The sequence below is a fragment of the Protomyctophum parallelum genome (assembly GCF_964188405.1).
Source record: "Protomyctophum parallelum genome assembly, chromosome: 15".
NCBI classification, from domain to species: domain Eukaryota; kingdom Metazoa; phylum Chordata; class Actinopteri; order Myctophiformes; family Myctophidae; genus Protomyctophum; species Protomyctophum parallelum.
Genome location: NC_139710.1, coordinates 2,325,359 through 2,346,028, shown reverse-complemented (window position 1 = coordinate 2,346,028; position 20,670 = coordinate 2,325,359). Strand labels below are relative to the sequence as shown.

The 20,670-nt window shown below is 43.3% G+C and overlaps 1 protein-coding gene across 1 annotated transcript in view; it reads right to left on the bottom strand.

Moving 5' to 3' along the window:
- lss (lanosterol synthase (2,3-oxidosqualene-lanosterol cyclase)) overlaps positions 1-20,670 on the bottom strand; it is a gene marked incomplete at its 3' end in the record, with an annotated part of 99,001 nt that overhangs the window by 50,128 nt on the left and 28,203 nt on the right. The window contains exons 3-8 of the mRNA XM_083784742.1: positions 18,512-18,650; positions 17,092-17,200; positions 16,508-16,629; positions 13,830-13,926; positions 12,206-12,341; positions 1,257-1,365 (exon numbers count right to left, since the gene is read on the bottom strand). Of these exons, the coding sequence (XP_083640868.1) occupies positions 1,257-1,365; positions 12,206-12,341; positions 13,830-13,926; positions 16,508-16,629; positions 17,092-17,200; positions 18,512-18,650 (712 nt within the window). The remainder of the gene's footprint in view (positions 1-1,256; positions 1,366-12,205; positions 12,342-13,829; positions 13,927-16,507; positions 16,630-17,091; positions 17,201-18,511; positions 18,651-20,670) is intronic.

The window sequence follows — 20,670 nt, the reverse complement described above, 5'->3', positions numbered from 1 at the left end:
CCTTGTCCAGTTTCAGACTATGCCCTGTGTAAATAAAGGAAAGGAGAAGTAAATGTACCGTTCTATACCTTTTTTTTAATATACACATTTTACTTGTCCTCTACACTGTAGAGGACAAGTAAAATGTATTAATTTCATTCGTTTTATATATAGATTCATATAAATGGACAGTTTGAGTATTTGTGTAAACACAAACATTGTGTAACTCAAACATTGAAGATAAAATGAGATAATAATACATAATGAGATCATGTATTATGATGAATTGATAAGCGTGCCCCTCACTTCACATGGGTGTGATTTGTAGCTTTTAACTGGCTTTTTAACTATTGCAGGAAAATGTTGCCATTATGGGAGTTACTATAACAGTAACTGACAGTATACAAATGGACCTATATTCTATTTGTATTATTGTATATTGTCTGTAGAGTTATTTTAATAATTTTAAAGTCTAGGTATTACTGTACTACTGAAATTAACTGATATATATATATGCATTTTTAGCATTTATATTAAATCTATATGCATATCTTTTGATTGATACACTGTCACTTACCGATGGCTAAATGAAGACGGTGGCCAAAGCACTGTAGGCGTGTCATTTCATTCAGCTGAAATAACTCGTCCGTAAACACCGACTGCGGAGGTTCCACGTTGGGTCGATGTAGTGTGCTGTCAGACTCATATATGGATGCGTAGCTCGGCTCGACCACATGTCAGTTGTTGCAGAGTAAAACATGCCGTTGCTAAATCTCCCTTTCCACTTTGCCTCTGCACTCGGCATATAAACGAGAGACAAACTTATTCATGAATTTTCGGCTGGGTATTTCGTATCTAGGATCGAGCTTTTTCATCATTACACATTATACACAATATATACAATATACACATTATATACACTATATAGTATACAATATACACATTATATACACTATATACAATATACACATTATATACACTATATAGTATACAATATATACAATATACACATTATATACACTATATACAATATACACATTATATACAATATATACAATATACTAAACGCTCTGTGTCTGAGGGTGGCGCTGTGGTGCGCCTCGTATATGCTAACGTTAGCATGGTGCTATGAGGAGTGTACCGGTACATACCACAAGCTAATGTTAGCATGGTGCTATGGGAGTTGTACATACTGTAAGCCAACGTTAGCATGGTGTTATGAGGAGTGTACATACCGTAAGCTAGCGTTAGCATGGTGCTATGGGAGGTGTACATACCGTAAGCTAGCGTTAGCAGCGTGCTATGAGGCGTGTACAGGTCACACGCTGCTACGTTGTTGCGTTGATCGGTCCAGTTTATGGTCCCGTAGTCCTGAACATAGAGCTCCTGAAATGATAGTTATTATTATTATTAGTTTTATGGGGGGGGGGGGGGGGGTGGGGGTCATGGGGGGCACTACAAGGTCATAGTTCACGTATGGCTCTATTGTCATCCATGCCAGCCTAAACCCCTTATCCCTAAACTACCTGTTACTATTTAAACCCCTTATCCCTAAACTACCTGTTACTATTTAAACCCCTTATCCCTAAACTACCTGTTACTATTTAAACCCCTTATCCCTAAACTACCTGTTACTATTTAAACCCCTTATCCCTAAACTACCTGTTACTATTTAAACCCCTTATCCCTAAACTACCCGTTACTATTTAAACCCCTTATCCCTAAACTACCTGTTACTATTTTGAAATACATCTTTGAAAAGTTCAAATAGCCGATCTACAAGCTCACTACGTGTTGATGAGCCCTTCAGTACAAATCTATTACTCTCAGTATTAAGATTTTAACATTAAAAGAAAAGCGCTATATAAATCCCAGCTATTATTATTATTAATTCCCTGATGAGATCATAGAATAAAATTACAAAAAACATTACTTGCACGCTCTGTAAGTAATGAGTAATGACAATGATTTACTAAATACAAATCTATAGTGAGTATTGAACAAGACGTTAATACAGTCATAGATTTTTTTTTTACTCCGAATCTAAGTCTCAAATCTAAGTCTCAAATCTAAGGGCCGATTCATACTCCTATTTTAGCGCTGTTTCAGCGCTGTAGTGCCGAAATGATTAGCACCGAAGAGCCGACTTTAGGACGGTACCCCCCCCCCCCTGAACCTCAAATGACGTCACATTGTAGGCTCTACAGAGCCGAACCGACTTTTATTCGGCTCTAAAATAGGAGTATGAATCGGCCCTAAGTCTCAAATCTATGTTCTCAAATCTAAGTCTCAAACAGGTCAGCTTGTTTCTGCAACCATTACACTCTTCACATTAAGTAAGATAGAAATTCAGTGGCAAGATTAATTATAATAAAAATAATTAACCCATTCTCAACGGGAACCCATTTTGGTGTTAGCATCATGTCGTGCTTTAGCTATTGAAAAATAGCAGATCTACAAGCTCATAGCGCGCCACCGAGTGGCGCGCTACGAGCTTGTAGGTCTGCTATTTTTTTAAATCGAAGAATGACTGACATTTTTTTAATCTGATCTCAGGTCAGAATGGGTTAATCAGACCAGTGTGTGTCCAGTGGAAACCTCGTATGAATCTGATCTCAGGTCAGAATGGGTTAATCAGACCAGTGTGTGTCCAGTGGAAACCTCGTATGAATCTGATCTCAGGTCAGAATGGGTTAAAATGTGTTTTGGGATAGTTTGCACTGCAGTCAACAGGACAGTTCAGTCACTGCAGTCAACAGGACACTTCTGTCACTGCAGTCAACAGGACACTTCTGTCACTGCAGTCAATAGGACAGTTCTGTCACTGCAGTCAACAGGACACTTCTGTCACTGCAGTCAACAGGACACTTCAGTCACTGCAGTCAACAGGACAGTTCAGTCACTGCAGTCAACAGGACACTTCTGTCACTGCAGTCAACAGGACAGTTCTGTCACTGCAGTCAACAGGACAGTTCTGTCACTGCAGTCAACAGGACACTTCTGTCACTGCAGTCAACAGGACAGTTCAGTCACTGCAGTCAACAGGACAGTTCAGTCACTGCATGTCAACAGGACAGTTCAGTCACTGCAGTCAACAGGACACTTCTGTCAGTGTGGAGGCCTGATTGACTTTTTGTTTTTTTACCCTGGCCCAGGCCAGACCCTGGCCCAGCCCAGACTGGGCCAGGGTCTGGGATTCAAGGGCTTTCTTTCTCTGCTTTGCTGCATGCTTCAGCAATTTTGCCCAGTTCTCCCCTGCAAAGGTTGCATCTAATTGCTTAACTATATTACCCCGAATCTAATAGTGACCAATTTGATTATTTATTTTTATTTTTTTGATCTCTTTTAGCCTTTCGGCTAATCTTCTTAGAGTCCAAAAATAAATTAAAACATTACAGAATACGTTATATTCAGGGCTGCACACAACTTTTTTGGTCTAGTACTCAGAGGAGCACCTGGAGGAGTTACTTGGTGCTCCTAAAATGCGGCGACCCGTCTCGCAGGATGGATAAAAGAGGGAAGCATGAATAACTTATAGCAAAACAATATTTATTGGATAAGTGGGGACTGGGGAGTCAATGGAGAGTATTGAAACTCTAGATTCATCCCATTATTAAAAAATAATCTAGAGTTGCAAATTGCAGCTATAGGTCCATGTGTATTCCAGCTCTATATGCATATTCTAATACAAACTTCTTAATACTTCCTACGGATAATATGAGCATCAAAGCAATATTTAGATACTTTTTAATTATTTTATTTAAATTGCCGATCTACTAGCTCACAACGTGTTGCGGAGGTGACACGTTGTGAGCTTACAGATCAGCTATTTGTTTAACATAAGACACGTCGTACGGCGAAGCATACGTCAGGCTTCCCTTTTGTTTTTAGCCGAGGCGATGTACACAGTCAACACAGAGTCAGACACACATGGCTCCTCGGTGCGGGAACAGAGCGGCATTCCGACGCATCGCCATTCCGACCATTGACTTCTATTGATCGGAATGGCGGGGTTTCTCCACTTTGGTAAAGACCCCGCCACTCCGACGATTAAAACACACCGCTATTCCGAACCGCTATTTCGACTTTGGTAAAGACCCCGCCACTCCGCCCGACATGGAAAGCAAAAAGCAGCACAGAGCAACCACTGAATATTCCAGCCACTGTCACTCCCGTCAGCGCTCCCGTTCATTAAACAAGCTTAGCGTGTTTTATTGTCAAATATTTGAGTTGGTATGATTTGTCAAAATGCAAATCACTGTGCGTGCGCGTCAAGTTGTATATTCATCAACATTATTATTAGACGCACTCTTCCCCTCTTGCACTTAAGAACTTGTCGTCTCTGCTCAGCTGTGTGTGTGTGTGTGTGTGTGTGTGTGTGTGTGTGTGTGTGTGTCGTAGGGATGACATATTTGCACCTTCGTCAAAGCATATTAATCTGTCATTAATCCATCATTTTATTAAATTAAATAAAGATGTAGCCTACATCTGCCTCGCCTGTTATTCTGTCAGCAAACACGGTCTCTCTGTGTGTGTGTGTGTGTGTGTGTGTCTCAAAGTCAAAGGGTGTCTATATCTGATTATGTCCATTTTAATAACCTTACACGGTCGGGAAGACATAGCCTATATGATATGTCTGTGCACGTTAGTTATATTCATCAACATATTATTATTATTATTAGAGGCTATCCAATGTGCAGCCCCTGCAGGCGTCTCACTTCAGACGCACTCTTCCCCTCTGACGGACGGGAGTCACGGGACACATGCACGCATGCCCCATGCCGTTTTCTGTAGCCTATATTGTTTTGCATACTTAACTGCATTTTTAGAATGAACATGCAAAGCAGCGCGCAGCTGGGAACCCCATATTGCACAATGATTAGCTGGATTTAGGCCTATATTATTCATGTGTAGGCCTACTCTAATCAATCCACAAGGCCTCAGTTAGATTGATTGCACGTATAGGCATATTGTGCGTTCCTCATAAACACTGTCTGGAGCGCAGGAATCACCTTAGATTGTTGTTCAAAGTTCAAAATGTCAAAATGCGTTGGCAGGCCGCAGGAAGGAACAACTCAAACAAGCTGCTCTGATAAATCTCAATATTAGTGGATTCATTCAACCCATTCAATAGACCCATACACAGAACCACTTACTTCAAGAAATACTCTGTTACATTACAAGTAAGTCCGGTAATAAACATTTATTGAATTAAATAAAAAAGGGCCTTATAGCTTACTTTGGGCAATGGGCACACAAACAGTATGCTAGGCTATACAATATATAGGCTTTTTCTGGGAAAAAAAAAGTATGTTTACAAATAAAATAAATACTTAAAAAAAAAATTAAGCAAAATTTAAATTAAACAAAGTTATGGATGCAGCGCTGGACTGCATCCCAATATTGCTCCAGGGTCCTGGGTCCATGGCGGAACTGCCGAACGAGCATCCGCAGCCTGTTGGAGAAAATCATTAGATAATTAATTTTAGTCACTGCAATAGTAATGTTCTATAGTGAACACATTTTGTTGTGCACAAAAAGTTATATATGCTAATAACAAGCCCACGCCAGTCCATCGCATTTCAGCCTCAGATTGTCACTCCCCCAACAAGCCTTTTATTATTTAATTATGCTTAGCATCAAGAAACTCTCAAACCTTCTATCCAGCTCTCGCCATTTCCGTCGCTGGGGGGGTGCTGGAGAACCGCGCTCAGCGATGGCACAGACCGTCTCCAGCAGCTTCTGCTCGTCCTTTAGACGGCGGATGAACAGCCAAATTGAAGGGTGGCGCCTGTCCACCCGCGCGTTCCATCTGTGATGCCAACCTGAAATAATCAGAGATCTATAAGAACTAGGATACATTTGCGTGAATCAAATAGGCCTGCAATAGTCTTTGGAATGAGAAATTAAAATATTAATATGAATATTAATAATAAAATAGTTACCCTCCACCGCGTTGTTGCTGCGGTTGTCGCCGCGGCGGCGATAGACGCTCCACACACGTGGCAAGAAGGTCGCGTGCTCCCCTACATATGTGTTCTCCATATACTGGATGAAGTCATCCAGGGCAGGGTAGCCACGGAGCAGCCGGCGTGTCTGTCTGCTCGTGCAGAAGGTCCTAAAGGCGCGCCTCAGATGGGTAGTTGGGAGGTAGCCTGTGGCCATGGCCTTCCTGACCCATGCCTTCAGGTGCCTGTCCCGCCTGTATGGACCTGCAAAAGTTGAGTGAAGAAGTACAATTTAAGTCACAAAAATAGACCTATGGCCTACAAATTCATAAGCGCTCAACAATCTTTAATAATATATTTTACAAAAGAACAAAAAAGCTTCTAGCCATGAATGAAATGTATAACAAATGAACAATTTATAAGTATAATCACTCACCCGCCAAGCCAAGATCTTGTATCTTGCACCAAAGGCTCTGACACAAGTGAAAAAAGCAACCCGTGATGCGGGTTGCTGGCAGCTCAGCTCGGACGGCGTTCATGAGGGCCATCTCGAAGTCCATCAGGACTTGTTCAGGCCTCCATCTAGATGTAACGGAGGGGTGGGTGGACGCAGGGACAGACATGGTATAAAATAAGTTAAAAAAGAAAAACAGTTTTAAATAAAATATTACACACACACACACACACACACACACACACACACACACACACACACACACACACACACACACACACACACACACACACACACACACACACACACACACACACTTACTGTTGTTGTGTAACCCGCTCGACCCTCCTCTTAACGTGACGGAGGACAGCTCTGTACATTTCCTCCGTCTTGCCGCTCATCAGTACCATGGCGAAAGCCACCACTCTGCCCAGGTAGAGGCCGTGGATGCTAAAAAATTGATAGAACGGCCTTGGGCACGTCTTGAACGTCCCGTCCATATAGATCTAAAACAAAATTTATGTCATTATATGCATATACTGATATAAATTAGACATAGGCCTATATATTATTGCGGAAAATATTCGGCCCCAGCACCTTTTACTCGATCAAGCATTGCTATAAATGTAATTATTATGGGAGAGGGGTATACTAACCTGGTCACACTGGCTCAATTTCGTGAAATTGGCCTCCGTCCCAAAGACTACGAAGCCATGCTGCCGGTTATTTTTGGAGAGGAACTCATCCCCTCCCCAGGTGAGTGCCCACTCGCCCTCCACTTCGACCTCCTGCAGAGTCTGCGGGATGGGAGGCATGAAGCTGGCCCGCTGTCTCTCCAGGCGCGACTTCACGGCATGAAAGGGGGGGCAGTGTTGCACGTCAGCCGTTTGGGCCACGACTCGGTCATAGACCCGCTTGATGGGGAGGGTTGGGTCTGCAGCCACCTGCTCGAGCATCTGCTCAATCACAGCAGTGGTGGCGACGAGGTCCTCTTCGGCCGCGTGGTCGTGGTTCCCTGGAGGGCTTGTAACGACGATGGCTGGATCGTCGGCCTCCACATCTAGCCACCTCGTGTGTAAGAACACGTTGCACCCGCGACGGGCGCAACGCCAATATATTTTATCAGGCTTGGTTTTATTCCTGAGGTAACGAAAATTATTAATGATTAGGGCTTTCCCTCCGCGACTGTTCGCAATTTGAATGTATGCTTCAGCGTCCATGATGTAAGAGAATGTATCTCACCATGGGACGCTCTTTTATACCCGTTAACTTGATTGATTAACACCTGATTCCAATACATTGTACGAATACCTCAAACTCATTGGCCATGGCAAATTGAAAAATGTCAAGGAGTTACATTTTTAACGTGCTGGGACATTGGTAACACCCGCGCGTAATGACTGCGATCATCCAATCCAAGTCCAGCACCAGCTTAGAAATAGCTGTCCAAGGTGCTGAAGTATCATCGTATTTTATTAAACCAACTGCAACCCAACTACAGGTGCCCATTGCAGTTATATTTATGAACATTAATCGTTTTTCATTATACATAAACCTGTGCGTAAACGTGCGTAATACAGCTCTATAATGGGCTACCTATAGAGCGTTGAGGAAACTCTAGGCTACATACCAGTACAAAAAGATGGGGGCGGTGGACGACAACTATAAAAGAGGGTTTCATTTTGTCTGAGGATTATAAATGACTGCATGTCAACGCTCTATAGGGTCCGATGTGGGTCACAATGTCAATATGAACACCATAGAGGCTCAGAGCTGTATTACGCACAGGTTTATGTAGAAAGAAAAACGATGAATGTTCATAAATATAACTGCAATGGCCAATGGGCACCTGTAGTTGGTTTAATAAAATCCATAACTTTGTTTAATTAAAAAATTTACTGTAAATGCATTTATTTATTTATTTGTAAACTAAAAAAAATGTACGCCTATAGGCTTTTGTAGCTGTAGCCTAAAAGAGGGTTTCATTTCATTTTGTCTGAGGATTATAAATGACTGCATGTCAACGCTCTATAGGGTCCGATGTGGGTCACAATGTCAATATGAACACCATAGAGGCTCAGAGCTGTATTACGCACAGGTTTACGCACAGGTTTATGTAGAAAGAAAAACGATGAATGTTCATAAATATAACTGCAATGGCCAATGGGCACCTGTAGTTGGTTTAATAAAATCCATAACTTTGTTTAATTTAAAATTTACTGTAAATGCATTTATTTATTTATTTGTAAACTAAAAAAAATGTAGGCCTATAGGCTTTTGTAGCTGTAGCCTACAGTTTGTGTGCCCATGGCTATGGGTTTGATATAAGGCCCTTTTTTATTTCAATCAATAAATGTTTATTACCGGACTTACTTGTAACAGAGTATTTCTTGAAGTATAGTGGTTCTGTGTATGTGTCTAATTGTCTATTGAATGGGTTGAATGAATACACTAATGTTGAGATTTATCGGAGCAGTTAGTTTGGGTTGTTCCTTCCTGCGGCCTGCCAACGCATTTTGACATTTTGAACTTTGACCATTTTCAGTTTTTTTGCACATGCAGTTGCGGTTGCACAGTTGCTTGTGTTGTTGACTGGTTGGTTCTTCAATTAGGTTGAAAACCTTCGAAAACAAAGAAACAGGTTTTAACAATGCCAAACAATAAACGTATCTTTTCAAAACAATAAGTTCCCTTTTTAAACATGCTTGATTTTAAACATTAAATATATTTCTTAAATAATCAAACGTATTTTAAACAATGCGTTTTAACAATAAATGCCAAAATGTAAAGTCGACATTTTAACCAAATTATTAAAGTCATTTTTAATTAAACATTTTAGAACTGTAACCTTTAAGCTAGAATAATTTAGTAACAACAAATGTTATGTATTTAAGTAAGTAAGTAAAGTATGTATAAGAATTTAAAGGGAAAAACTGAACTTTGAGCTTGTATAGCTTGTAGATCAGCTACAAGTAACCTAGGCATTTGGCATGCCTTTAAACATGCAGGTAAATCATATATTCACATTTTTGTAGTCTCTTAAATTAGTAAATATAAATTTAAATGCAAACTCAAACAAATTGAGGACATACTTAAAGTTCCAAACTGAACTTAATCTACAGGCATTAGCCCATTAAGGCCAGATTTTTAACCACATTAAGCAGTAAGCATAAAGTAGAAGAAGAAAATACAGTAGACATAACAGACCATTGGCGTCTTTGGGGGTATAGAGCTCTTGGGTAGACCTTCAGCTTGCTTGTTTGTTAGTTGTGTGAGTGTCACCACCACCAGCCTTTAACAGGTGTTCAATCAGCCAAATGAGCACCAGCAGCCATCTTGCAGCTGATTCACTCTGGGAGATGTAGTCTGAGGTCTGAGGTGTCTTGAAGATCCATGCTCCATTTATGAGTTTTAACTCAACAACAATCTAAGGTGATTCCTGCGCTCCAGACATAGTGTTTATGAGGAACGCACAATATGCCTATTGATTGATTGATTGATTGATTGAAATATTTATTAACAGTTTGTAGAATTTACAGTAGGCCTACATTTTAAGCACAAACTCAATACAAAGACTGTTAACTGTGAGTGGACGACCCAATTAAGCATTACACTTGTTTACAACAGGGTCCACATTGTTCAATTCATCAAAACATTTAGAGACATACAAATAGACACTTCTATGTAGCTAAAGAACAGAACAGGAATTCATCATATAGGAAGCAAAAAGGGAAAAGATACATATACAGTGAGGGGAAATGGGGCGGGGGGGGGGGGGATCAATCTAACTGAGGCCTTGTGGATTGATTAGAGCAGGCCTACACATGAATGATATAGGCCTAAATCCAGCTAATCATCATCATTGTGCAATATGGGGTTCCCAGCTGCGCACATCACTGCTTTGCATGATCATTCCAAAAATACAGTTAAGTATGCAAAACAATATAGGCTACATAAAACAGCATGGGGCATGCGTGCGTGCGTCCCGTGACTCCCGTCCGTCAGAGGGGAAGAGTGCGTCTGAAGTGAGACGCCAGGGGCTGCACATTGGATAGCCTAATAATAATAATAATATGTTGATGAATATAACTAACGTGCACAGACATATCATATAGGCTATGTCTTCCCGACCGTGTAAGGTTATTAAAATGGACATAATCAGATATAGACAACTTGTGACTTTGACGCACGCACAGTCGCACACACACACACACACACGGCCGTGTTGCTGACAGAATAACAGGCGAGGCAGATGTAGGCTATATACATCTTTATTTAATTTAATAAAATGATGGGATTAATGACAGATTAATATGCTTTGACGAAGGTGCAAATTATGTCATCCCTACGACACACACACACACACACACACACACACACACACACACACACACACACGCACACTGTCTCTCACACACACACACACACACACACACACACACACACACACACACACACACACACACACACACACACACACAGCTGAGCAGACAATTATAAGTTCTTATAATTTTCACGGTGACCCGCCCCGCCCCCCGCACTCCTTTGCATTTGAATGCTTGAACTGCGCAAACGTAAACAGTCCGGACAGTGAGGACAAAAGAGGTGTTGCAAATTATCATTTGGCATGCATTCTGCATTATGTGCGCCCTTGCCTGTGCGTCGGATGGCGGTGTTTAAATATCGGAGGGGGGGGGGGCATTGTTTGTGTATACATTTCCGAGGGTGCTTGTGTTGCGTCGGAACGGGGGGGCGTCGGAACGGGGTGCGTCGGAATGGGGGGGCATCGGAACGGGGGTGCGTCGGAATGGGGGGGGCGTCGGAACGGGGGGGCGTCGGAACGGGGGGGCGTCGGAATGCCGGGGTGTAACCCCTCGGTGCAAAATAAATAATGTACACTACCCGACTTTATGATAAAAGTATGTCGGGACACGCTGTTGTCATGTTGATAAGCTTCATGTTGTGCAGCAGCAGTGCCAGTCCGCAATGCTTTGCACTCCTCCCACTCCACTATTGTTATGTTAGTTACTACGTGCTCTTTGCTTTTCTCGTGCTTATCAAAAGCTGGGTGACTGAAATTATTTATCCCTGTATAAAAGGTGCAGTTCTTATCAATGCTCACGGCATAGTTTGCACCACATATCGCTGCGCTCAGCATTAGTTTGGAGCCAGCCGACATCATCCAACCACTTTTCCACAAACACACGTTTTCTGTGCGGTTCAGGTGGTGGTTCCGTTTGGCGTCTCTCTGGAGGTGGTGGTGCTGGAACACCAAAATAGTTACTTAATGGCGCCTGCTTCTTGGACATTTTGACGAGAGTTTGGCTGTAATACTGTAAGAATAATGTGTCAGGTAACTTTCTCCGTAGAAAAATCCAGCAGCATTCATGGTTTGGAACCTCCCTCGTTGGAGTAAGAATGCGCTGTGATTGGCCACAATTGGCCAGTGCACTCTCGCAAGACGTGCTGTGATTGGCCAGTAGCCACTTTGAGTGGCAGTCGGTGGGAAACGCTCTCGCCACAGAATTTACTAGTGTGTAATCTGGCCATAATAATCATTCTGGGCGGCCCCAGCTGTTGGTACGCAGAAGCGCTTCCCGACGCTTGATTGACAGCGCATTTTGAATTTTGACGACGCATGCGCTGTGGCGCACCACTTATGTGCAGCCCTGGTTATATTACATTACAAAAGAGTACATTGCATTTCAAAAATGCATTTCAAATTGCACTGATGCTAGACGACAACAGTGAGTCAGGTAGAGAGGTGAGACAGGTAGAGAGTGAGACAGGTAGAGAGTGAGACACATAAGGGTGAGACAGGTACCTGTCTGAGGCTGAGCACCAGTCTGTCCTCCTTGGCAGACAGACGGGTGGCGTAGCAGTAGCTCATCGGTAGATACACCTGTCTGCAGTGACACCACAGCGTGGACGGGTGTGCGGGGAACCACGCCGGAAGCAACCTATCAGAGAGCAGGACCAATTAACCAATTAACTAATCACCTGTCTGCAGTGGCACCACAATTGCTCTCTCTCCCCTGGGAGAGATGTAGTCCCATCCCTTTAACACCCATTCTGACCTGAGATCAGATTCATACGAGGTTTCCACTGGACACACACTGGTCTGATGAACCCATTCTGACCTGAGATCAGATTCTAAAAAAATGTCAGTCGTTCTTCGATTTTTCAAAAAATAGCAGACCTACAAGCTCATAGCGCGCCACTCGGTGGCGCGCTATGAGTTTGTAGATCTGCTATTTTTCAATAGCTTAAAGCACGACATGATGCTAACACCAAAACGGGTTCCCGTTCAGAATGGGTTAAATCAGAGCGCCCAGCGACGTATAGCAGCGGAGTCCCGCCCCCGCATCCTCAGAGCGTTCTACAAGAGCACCGTTGAGAGTGTTTTCTGGCGAGCAGCCAGCAGCACCACTGCCTGGTGAACTCGGGAACTGCAGAACGGAAAAAAAAACACTGCAGAGAGTGGTGGTGCGAACAGCGCAGCGCGTCGTGGGAGGGGAGCTTTCCTTTCCCCACTCCAGGAAATACACCAGAGACGTTGTGTGGCTATAAAGGCTGAGAACATTATCAGGGACATCCATCACCCCCCCCCCCCCCCCCCCCTCCCCAGCCATAGCCTGTTCAAACCACTTCCCACGCCCACGGCCGGGCAAACGCTTCATGAGCATCAAGAGCAACACCACCAGACTCTGGAACGGTTTCTACTTGTCAACAATTAGACTGCTGAACAAGAGCTAGGACTGAACTGGATTGGTCTCCTTTTAGTAGAGACTACTTTATATATACTAGGCTACACCACTTTATTTAATTATTTTTATATATGCATACATATTGTACCATGTAGTTTAGTCATGTACTATGCACTTTCTTTCTTTTTAACTGCAATGATGAGCCTGCACAAACAAGAATTTCACCCGTGTTACTTGTAATGTGATGTGACAATAAAGTTTTATTTAATTCTGACATTTACAGACGGACCGGATGTTATCCCGGGTGTGGCTGAATTAGCTAGGTGTAGCAAAAACACACTTAGCTATGGTTAGCATGTCGTAGCTATGGTTAGCATGTCGTAGCTATGGTTAGCATGTCGTAGCTATGGTTAGCATGTCTTAGCTATGGTTAGCATGTCGTAGCTATGGTTATCATGTCGTAGCTATGGTTAGCATGTCGTAGCTATGGTTAGCATTCCGTAGCTGTGGTAAACAGGTCGGTAGCTATGGTTAGCATATCGTAGCTATGGTTAGCATGTTGCAGCTATGGTTAGCATGTCGCAGCTATGGTTATCATGTCTAAGAACTCAACAGTAGAATATAACTAGAATAGAGTAGAGCTCTCCACATCTCGAGTATTCATTCAGTTTAAAACTGTAGAATAGAAGTAGAATAGAGTAGTATTATATTCTAATAGAACTAGAATAGAGTAGAACTCACCACATCTCGGGCAGCAGGGTATTCATTCCCTCCCAGCTGTAAACGTTCAGGACGGCCAACCAGAATTTACCCCAGGATGGAATCCCTGCAGCGCCACCTAGAGGAGGAGATATATATATATATATATATATATATATATATATATATATATACACACATAACATACATATAACCCTAACCCTGCAGTGCCCTCTAGAGGAGGAGTGACCATGTCAACATAGACCCATACAGAGAAAACCTTTACTGGTACAGTTTGATAATACAGACCCATACAGAGAAACCCTTTACTGGTACAGTTTGATAACATGTAGACCCATACAGAGAAACCCTTTACTGGTACAGTTTGATAACATGCAGACCCATACAGAGAAACCCTTTACTGGTACAGTTTGATAATACAGACCCATAGAGAGAAACCCTTTACTGGTACAGTTTGATAACATGCAGACCCATACAGAGAAACCCTTTACTGGTACAGTTTGATAATACAGACCCATACAGAGAAACCCTTTACTGGTACAGTTTGATAACATGCAGACCCATACAGAAAAACCCTTTACTGGTACAGTTTGATAACACAGACCCATACAGAGAAACCCTTTACTGGTACAGTTTGATAATACAGACCCATACAGAGAAACCCTTTACTGGTACAGTTTGATAACATGCAGACCCATACAGAGAAACCCTTTACTGGTACAGTTTGTGGTAAAAGCTTTGCTCAAACCTTTTTTTTATTTACTGCCTTGATCTCCTTGTGACATGGCATGTCTTAGCTATGGTTAGCATGTCTTAGCTATGGTTAACATGTCTTAGCTACGGTTAGCATATCTTAGATATGGCTAGCATGTCTTAGCTATGGTTAGCATGTCATAGCTATGGTTAGCATGTCTTAGCTGTTGTTCTAACCTCCCATTCCTCTCCAAAATCCTGGAACGCACTGTTGCATCTCAGCTCAAATCACACATGGACTCCAATAACCTTTACGAATCATTTCAATCTGGTTTCCGTTCACTTCACAGTACTGAAACTGCACTCACAAAAGTCACCAACGATATCCTCCTGTCTGCCGACTCAGGTCACCTCTCCATCCTCATCCTCCTCGACCTCAGCGCTGCCTTTGACACCATCAGCCACTCCATCCTCATCACCCGTCTCCAGTTCTCCCTCGGTTTAACCGGCACTGCCCTTTCCTGGTTGGCATCCTACCTCTCCGATCGACAACAATTCATCTCCATCAATAACTACAAATCTTCCACTGCCCCAGTTACCCATGGTGTCCCCCAGGGTTCAGTACTTGGTCCCCTCCTCTTCATCATATACATCCTCCCTCTAGGTCAGATCCTCCGTCACCATGGACTTCAGTTCCACTCCTACGCCGATGACACACAGCTGTACCTTTCCATCAAAGCCATCACCCCAACCACACATTCCACTCTCACTGCCTGCCTCACAGATTTTAGTTTCTCAAACTAAATTGCAATAAATCGGAAATCATCATCATCGGTCCCAACTCCCTCACCAATTCCACCCAAGGTTTTTCACTGAACATTGATGGATCCACTGTTACACCCTCCACCCGCATCCGCAACCTTGGCATCATTTTCCCACCCTTTCATTCCTCCCCCATGTTAACAAAGTCACCAAAACCGCCTTCTTTCACCTCAAGAACATTGCCCGTCTCCGACTCTCTCTGTCATTTTCCGCAGCCGAAACACTCATCCACGCCTTCATCTCATCCCGCCTTGATTATTGCAACAGTATCCTCTACGGCACCACCTCCAAAGTCCTCAATAAACTGCAATATGTCCAGAATTCAGCTGCCCGCCTGCTCACCAGTACCCGTTCCAGAGACCATATTACACCTGTCCTCCGTGACCTTCACTGGCTACCGGTTGTTGCCTCTGTAAAGCCCCCCCATGTAAAGCGTCTTTGGGTACTCAGAAAAGCACTATATAAGTTTGAGATATTATTATTATTTAGCTATGGTTAGCATGTCTTAGCTATGGCTAGCATGTCTTAGCTATGTTTAGCATGTCATAGCTATGGTTAACATGTCTTAGCTATGGTTAGTATGTCTTAGATATGGTTAGCATGGCATAGCTATGGTTAGCATGTGCCAATGTGGCACAAATCTTTGAATATATATTATTTCATGAGAGATTGTTTTTAACTCAAATCTTTGCTTCTGTGGGGTCCCTGAAACAACATATTTTCTGATGTGGGTCGAAGGCCAATTACATATATTTTTGGGGGTCCTTGACATGTTTGAGAACCACTGACACAGAAACATGAGGTTTTTCAGAAAACTGTCAGGATTTAGAAGGCATTTGTAGAATCGTCTTCAGGTCTAAATGGGTTAAATAAATGTTGTGTAAATGTGTTGTGACTTATTGAAAAGTTTTAATACAAATAGTTCCAATGGAATCTAAATGTAAGGTTGCAAATATGCTTATCGGTGTTGCGAGGATGAGGGGGTACCTGGGAGAGAATCTTCCCCTCTCTAGGGGTACCTGGGAAAGAATCTTCCCGCCTCTAGGGGTACCTGGGAAAGAATCTTCCCGCCTCTAGGGGTACCTGGGAAAGAATCTTCCCCCCTAGGGGTACCTGGGCCAACCCCTACTTTAATCTGTTGTCCAACATGTGTGTCATTAAGTCTAAATGGTGTGACCTCTGACCTTTGCTGTGGAGGTTGTTTCGTGCTCGCACCAGGTCCGGGTCGTCTGGATCCACTCCCAGAATCCTCAGCGACACGTAGCTCAGCGCAGTGCCGAACACCGTCGACTTGTCCTCGATGTGTCTGGAAGAAAAATATACTATTATACAACTTTACTACTACTGCTACTGCTACTAGATAGATAGATAGATAGATAGATAGATAGATAGATAGATAGATAGATAGATAGATAGATAGATAGATAGATAGATAGATAGATAGATAGATAGATACAGACCCCATCGAACAGCTGAACAGATTCTTACAGTCCCCAGCCCCCATCGAACAGCTGAACAGATCTCAGGTCAGAAACTTACAGACCCCAGCCCCCATCGAACAGCTGAACAGATACTTACAGACCCCATCGAACAGCTGAACAGATACTTACAGACCCCAACCCCCATCGAACAGCTGAACAGATACTTACAGACCCCAGCCCCCATCGAACAGCTGAACAGATACTTAAAGACCCCAGAACAGCTGAACAGATACAGATACTTACAGACTCCATCGAACAGCTGAACAGATCTCAGGTCATATACTTACAGACCCCAGCCCCCATCGAACAGCTGAACAGATCTCAGGTATCGTATCATCTCTCTCCTCCAGGCTTCAGGCAGTGAGATGCTGGTCACATGACACGTGATGAGGAGACCTGAAACAGTCACATGATCATTCACATGATCACAGTCAGAGAGTGGAACTAGTGGCCCTCTGGAGTGAGTGTGGAACTACAGTGGCCCTCTGGAGTGAGTGTGGAACTACAGTGGCCCTCTGGAGTGAGTGTGGAACTACAGTGGCCCTCTGGAGTGAGTGTGGAACTACAGTGGCCCTCTGGAGTGAGTGTGGAACTATAGTGGCCCTCTGGAGTGAGTGCGGAACTATAGTGGCCCTCTGGAGTGAGTGTGGCACTATAGTGGTTCTCTGGAGTGAGTGTGGAACTATAGTGGCCCTCTGGAGTGAGTGTGGAACTATAGTGACCCTCTGGAGTGAGTGTGGAACTATAGTGGCCCTCTGGAGTGAGTGTGGAACTATAGTGGCCCTCTGGAGTGAGTATGGAACTATAGTGACCCTCTGGAGTGAGTGTGGAACTATATAGTGGCCCTCTGGAGTGAGTGTGGCACTATAGTGGCCCTCTGGAGTGAGTGTGGAACTATAGTGACCCTCTGGAGTGAGTGTGGAACTATAGTGGCCCTCTGGAGTGAGTGTGGAACTATAGTGACCCTCTGGAGTGAGTGTGGAACTATAGTGGCCCTCTGGAGTGAGTGTGGAACTATTGAGGCCCTCTGGAGTGAGTGTGGAACTATAGTGACCCTCTGGAGTGAGTGTGGAACTATAGAGGCCCTCTGGAGTGAGTGTGGAACTATAGTGACCCTCTGGAGTGAGTGTGGAACTATAGAGGCCCTCTGGAGTGAGTGTGGAACTATAGTGACCCTCTGGAGTGAGTGTGGAACTATAGTGGCCCTCTGTAGTGAGTGTGGAACTATAGTGGCCCTCTGGAGTGAGTGTGGAACTATAGTGGTCCTCTGGAGTGAGTGTGGAACTACAGTGACCCTCTGGAGTGAGTGTGGAACTATAGTGGCCCTCTGGAGTGAGTGTGGAACTATAGTGACCCTCTGGAGTGAGTGTGGAACTACAGTGGCCCTCTGGAGTGAGTGTGGAACTATAGTGGTCCTCTGGAGTGAGTGTGGAACTACAGTGGCCCTCTGGAGTGAGTGTGGAACTATAGTGGTCCTCTGGAGTGAGTGTGGAACTATAGTGGCCCTCTGGAGTGAGTGTGGAACTATAGTGGCCCTCTGGAGTGAGTGTGGAACTATAGTGGCCCTCTGGAGTGAGTGTGGAACTATAGTGGCCCTCTGGAGTGAGTGTGGAACTATAGTGACCCTCTGGAGTGAGTGTGGAACTATAGTGGCGCTCTCCATCGTCAAAGTTTCCAACCCCTGGGGTAGAGGGTTGAGGGTAAAACCTGGCAGCAGGAACAGCGGTCCTCCGTAGTCTCCGGCCCAGTGTCCGTCCTCTGCCTGCAGCATGCTGTAGAAGTTCATTCCTTTCAGAGAAGATTCCGCTGCCGTGTTCACCGGCTCACCGTCTGCTATGAAGCCGCTCTGTGGAGACATGTTAAAAAATATATAATACCGGTTTGTTACAATGTTCTAGAAATAAAATAATATAATATGTTACAATGTTCTAGAAATAAAATAATATAATATGTTACAATGTTCTAGAAATAAAATAATATAATATGTTACAATGTTATAGAAATAAAATAATATAATATGTTACAATGTTATAGAAATAAAATAAGCAACACAACGTATGCAGCTGCATCCATATGTGACTCTTTGTGATACAGAGACAGTCATGGAGGCAAGACTAAGTGTTGAGGAGAGGAGAAAACAAGACTGAGTGTTGAGGAGAGGAGAAAACAAGACTAAGTGTTCAGGAGAGGAGAAAACAAGACTAACTGTTGAGGAGAGGAGAAAACAAGACTAAGTGTTCAAGAGAGGAGAAAACAAGACTAACTGTTGAGGAGAGGAGAAAACAAGACTAAGTGTTGAGGAGCGGAGAAAACAAGACTAAGTGTTGAGGAGAGGAGAAAACAAGACTAAGTGTTGAGGAGCGGAGAAAACAAGACTAAGTGTTGAGGAGAGGAGAAAACAAGACTAAGTGTTCAGGAGAGGAGAAAACAAGACTAACTGTTGAGGAGAGGATAAAACAAGACTAAGTGTTCAGGGAGGAGAAAACAAGACTAAGTGTTGAGGAGCGGAGAAAACAAGACTAAGTGTTGAGGAGAGAGAAAACAAGACTAAGTGTTGAGGAGAGGAGAAAACAAGACTAAGTGTTGAGGAGAGGAGAAAACAAGACTAACTGTTGAGGAGAGGAGAAAACAAGACTAACTGTTGAGGAGAGGAGAAAACAAGACTAACTGTTGAGGAGAGGAGAAAACAAGACTAAGTGTTGAGGAGAGGAGAAAACAAGACTAAGTGTTCAGGAGAGGAGAAAACAAGACTAACTGTTGAGGAGAGGAGAAAACAAGACTAACTGTTGAGGAGCGGAGAAAACAAGACTAAGTGTTGAGGAGAGGAGAAAACAAGACCAAGTGTTCAGGAGAGGAGAAAACAAGACTAACTGTTGAGGAGAGGAGAAAACAAGACTAAGTGTTCAGGGAGGAGAAAACAAGACTAAGTGTTGAGGAGAGGAGAAAACAAGACTAAGTGTTCAGGAGAGGAGAAAACAAGACTAAGTGTTCAGGAGAGGAGAAAACAAGACTAAGTGTTGAGGAGAGGAGAAAACAAGACTAAGTGCTGAGGAGAGGAGAAAACAAGACTAAGTGTTCAGGAGAGGAGAAAACAAGACTAAGTGTTCAGGAGAGGAGAAAACAAGACTAACTGTTGAGGAGAGGAGAAAACAAGTCTAACTGTTGAGGAGAGGAGAAAACAAGACTAAGTGTTGAGGAGAGGAGAAAACAAGACTAAGTGTTCAGGAGAGGAGAAAACAAGACTAACTATTGAGGAGAGGAGAAAAACAGACTAAGTGTTGAGGAGAGGAGAAAACAAGACTAAGTGTTCAGGAGAGGAGAAAACAAGACTAACTGTTGAGGAGAGGAGAAAACAAGACTAACTGTTGAGGAGATGAGAAAACAAGACTAAGTGTTGAGGAGAGGAGAAAACAAGACTAAGTGTTGAGGAGAGGTGAAAACAAGACTAAGTGTTCAGGAGAGGAGAAAACAAGACTAAGTGTTGAGGAGCGGAGAAAACAAGACTAAGTGTTGAGGAGAGGAGAAAACAAGACTAAGTGTTCAGGAGAGGAGAAAACAAGACTAACTGTTGAGGAGAGGAGAAAACAAGACTAAGTGTTCAGGGAGGAGAAAACAAGACTAAGTGTTGAGGAGCGGAGAAAACAAGACTAAGTGTTGAGGAGAGAGAAAACAAGACTAAGTGTTGAGGAGAGGAGAAAACAAGACTAAGTGTTGAGGAGAGGAGAAAACAAGACTAACTGTTGAGGAGAGGAGAAAACAAGACTAACTGTTGAGGAGAGGAGAAAACAAGACTAACTGTTGAGGAGAGGAGAAAACAAGACTAACTGTTGAGGAGAGGAGAAAACAAGACTAACTGTTGAGGAGCG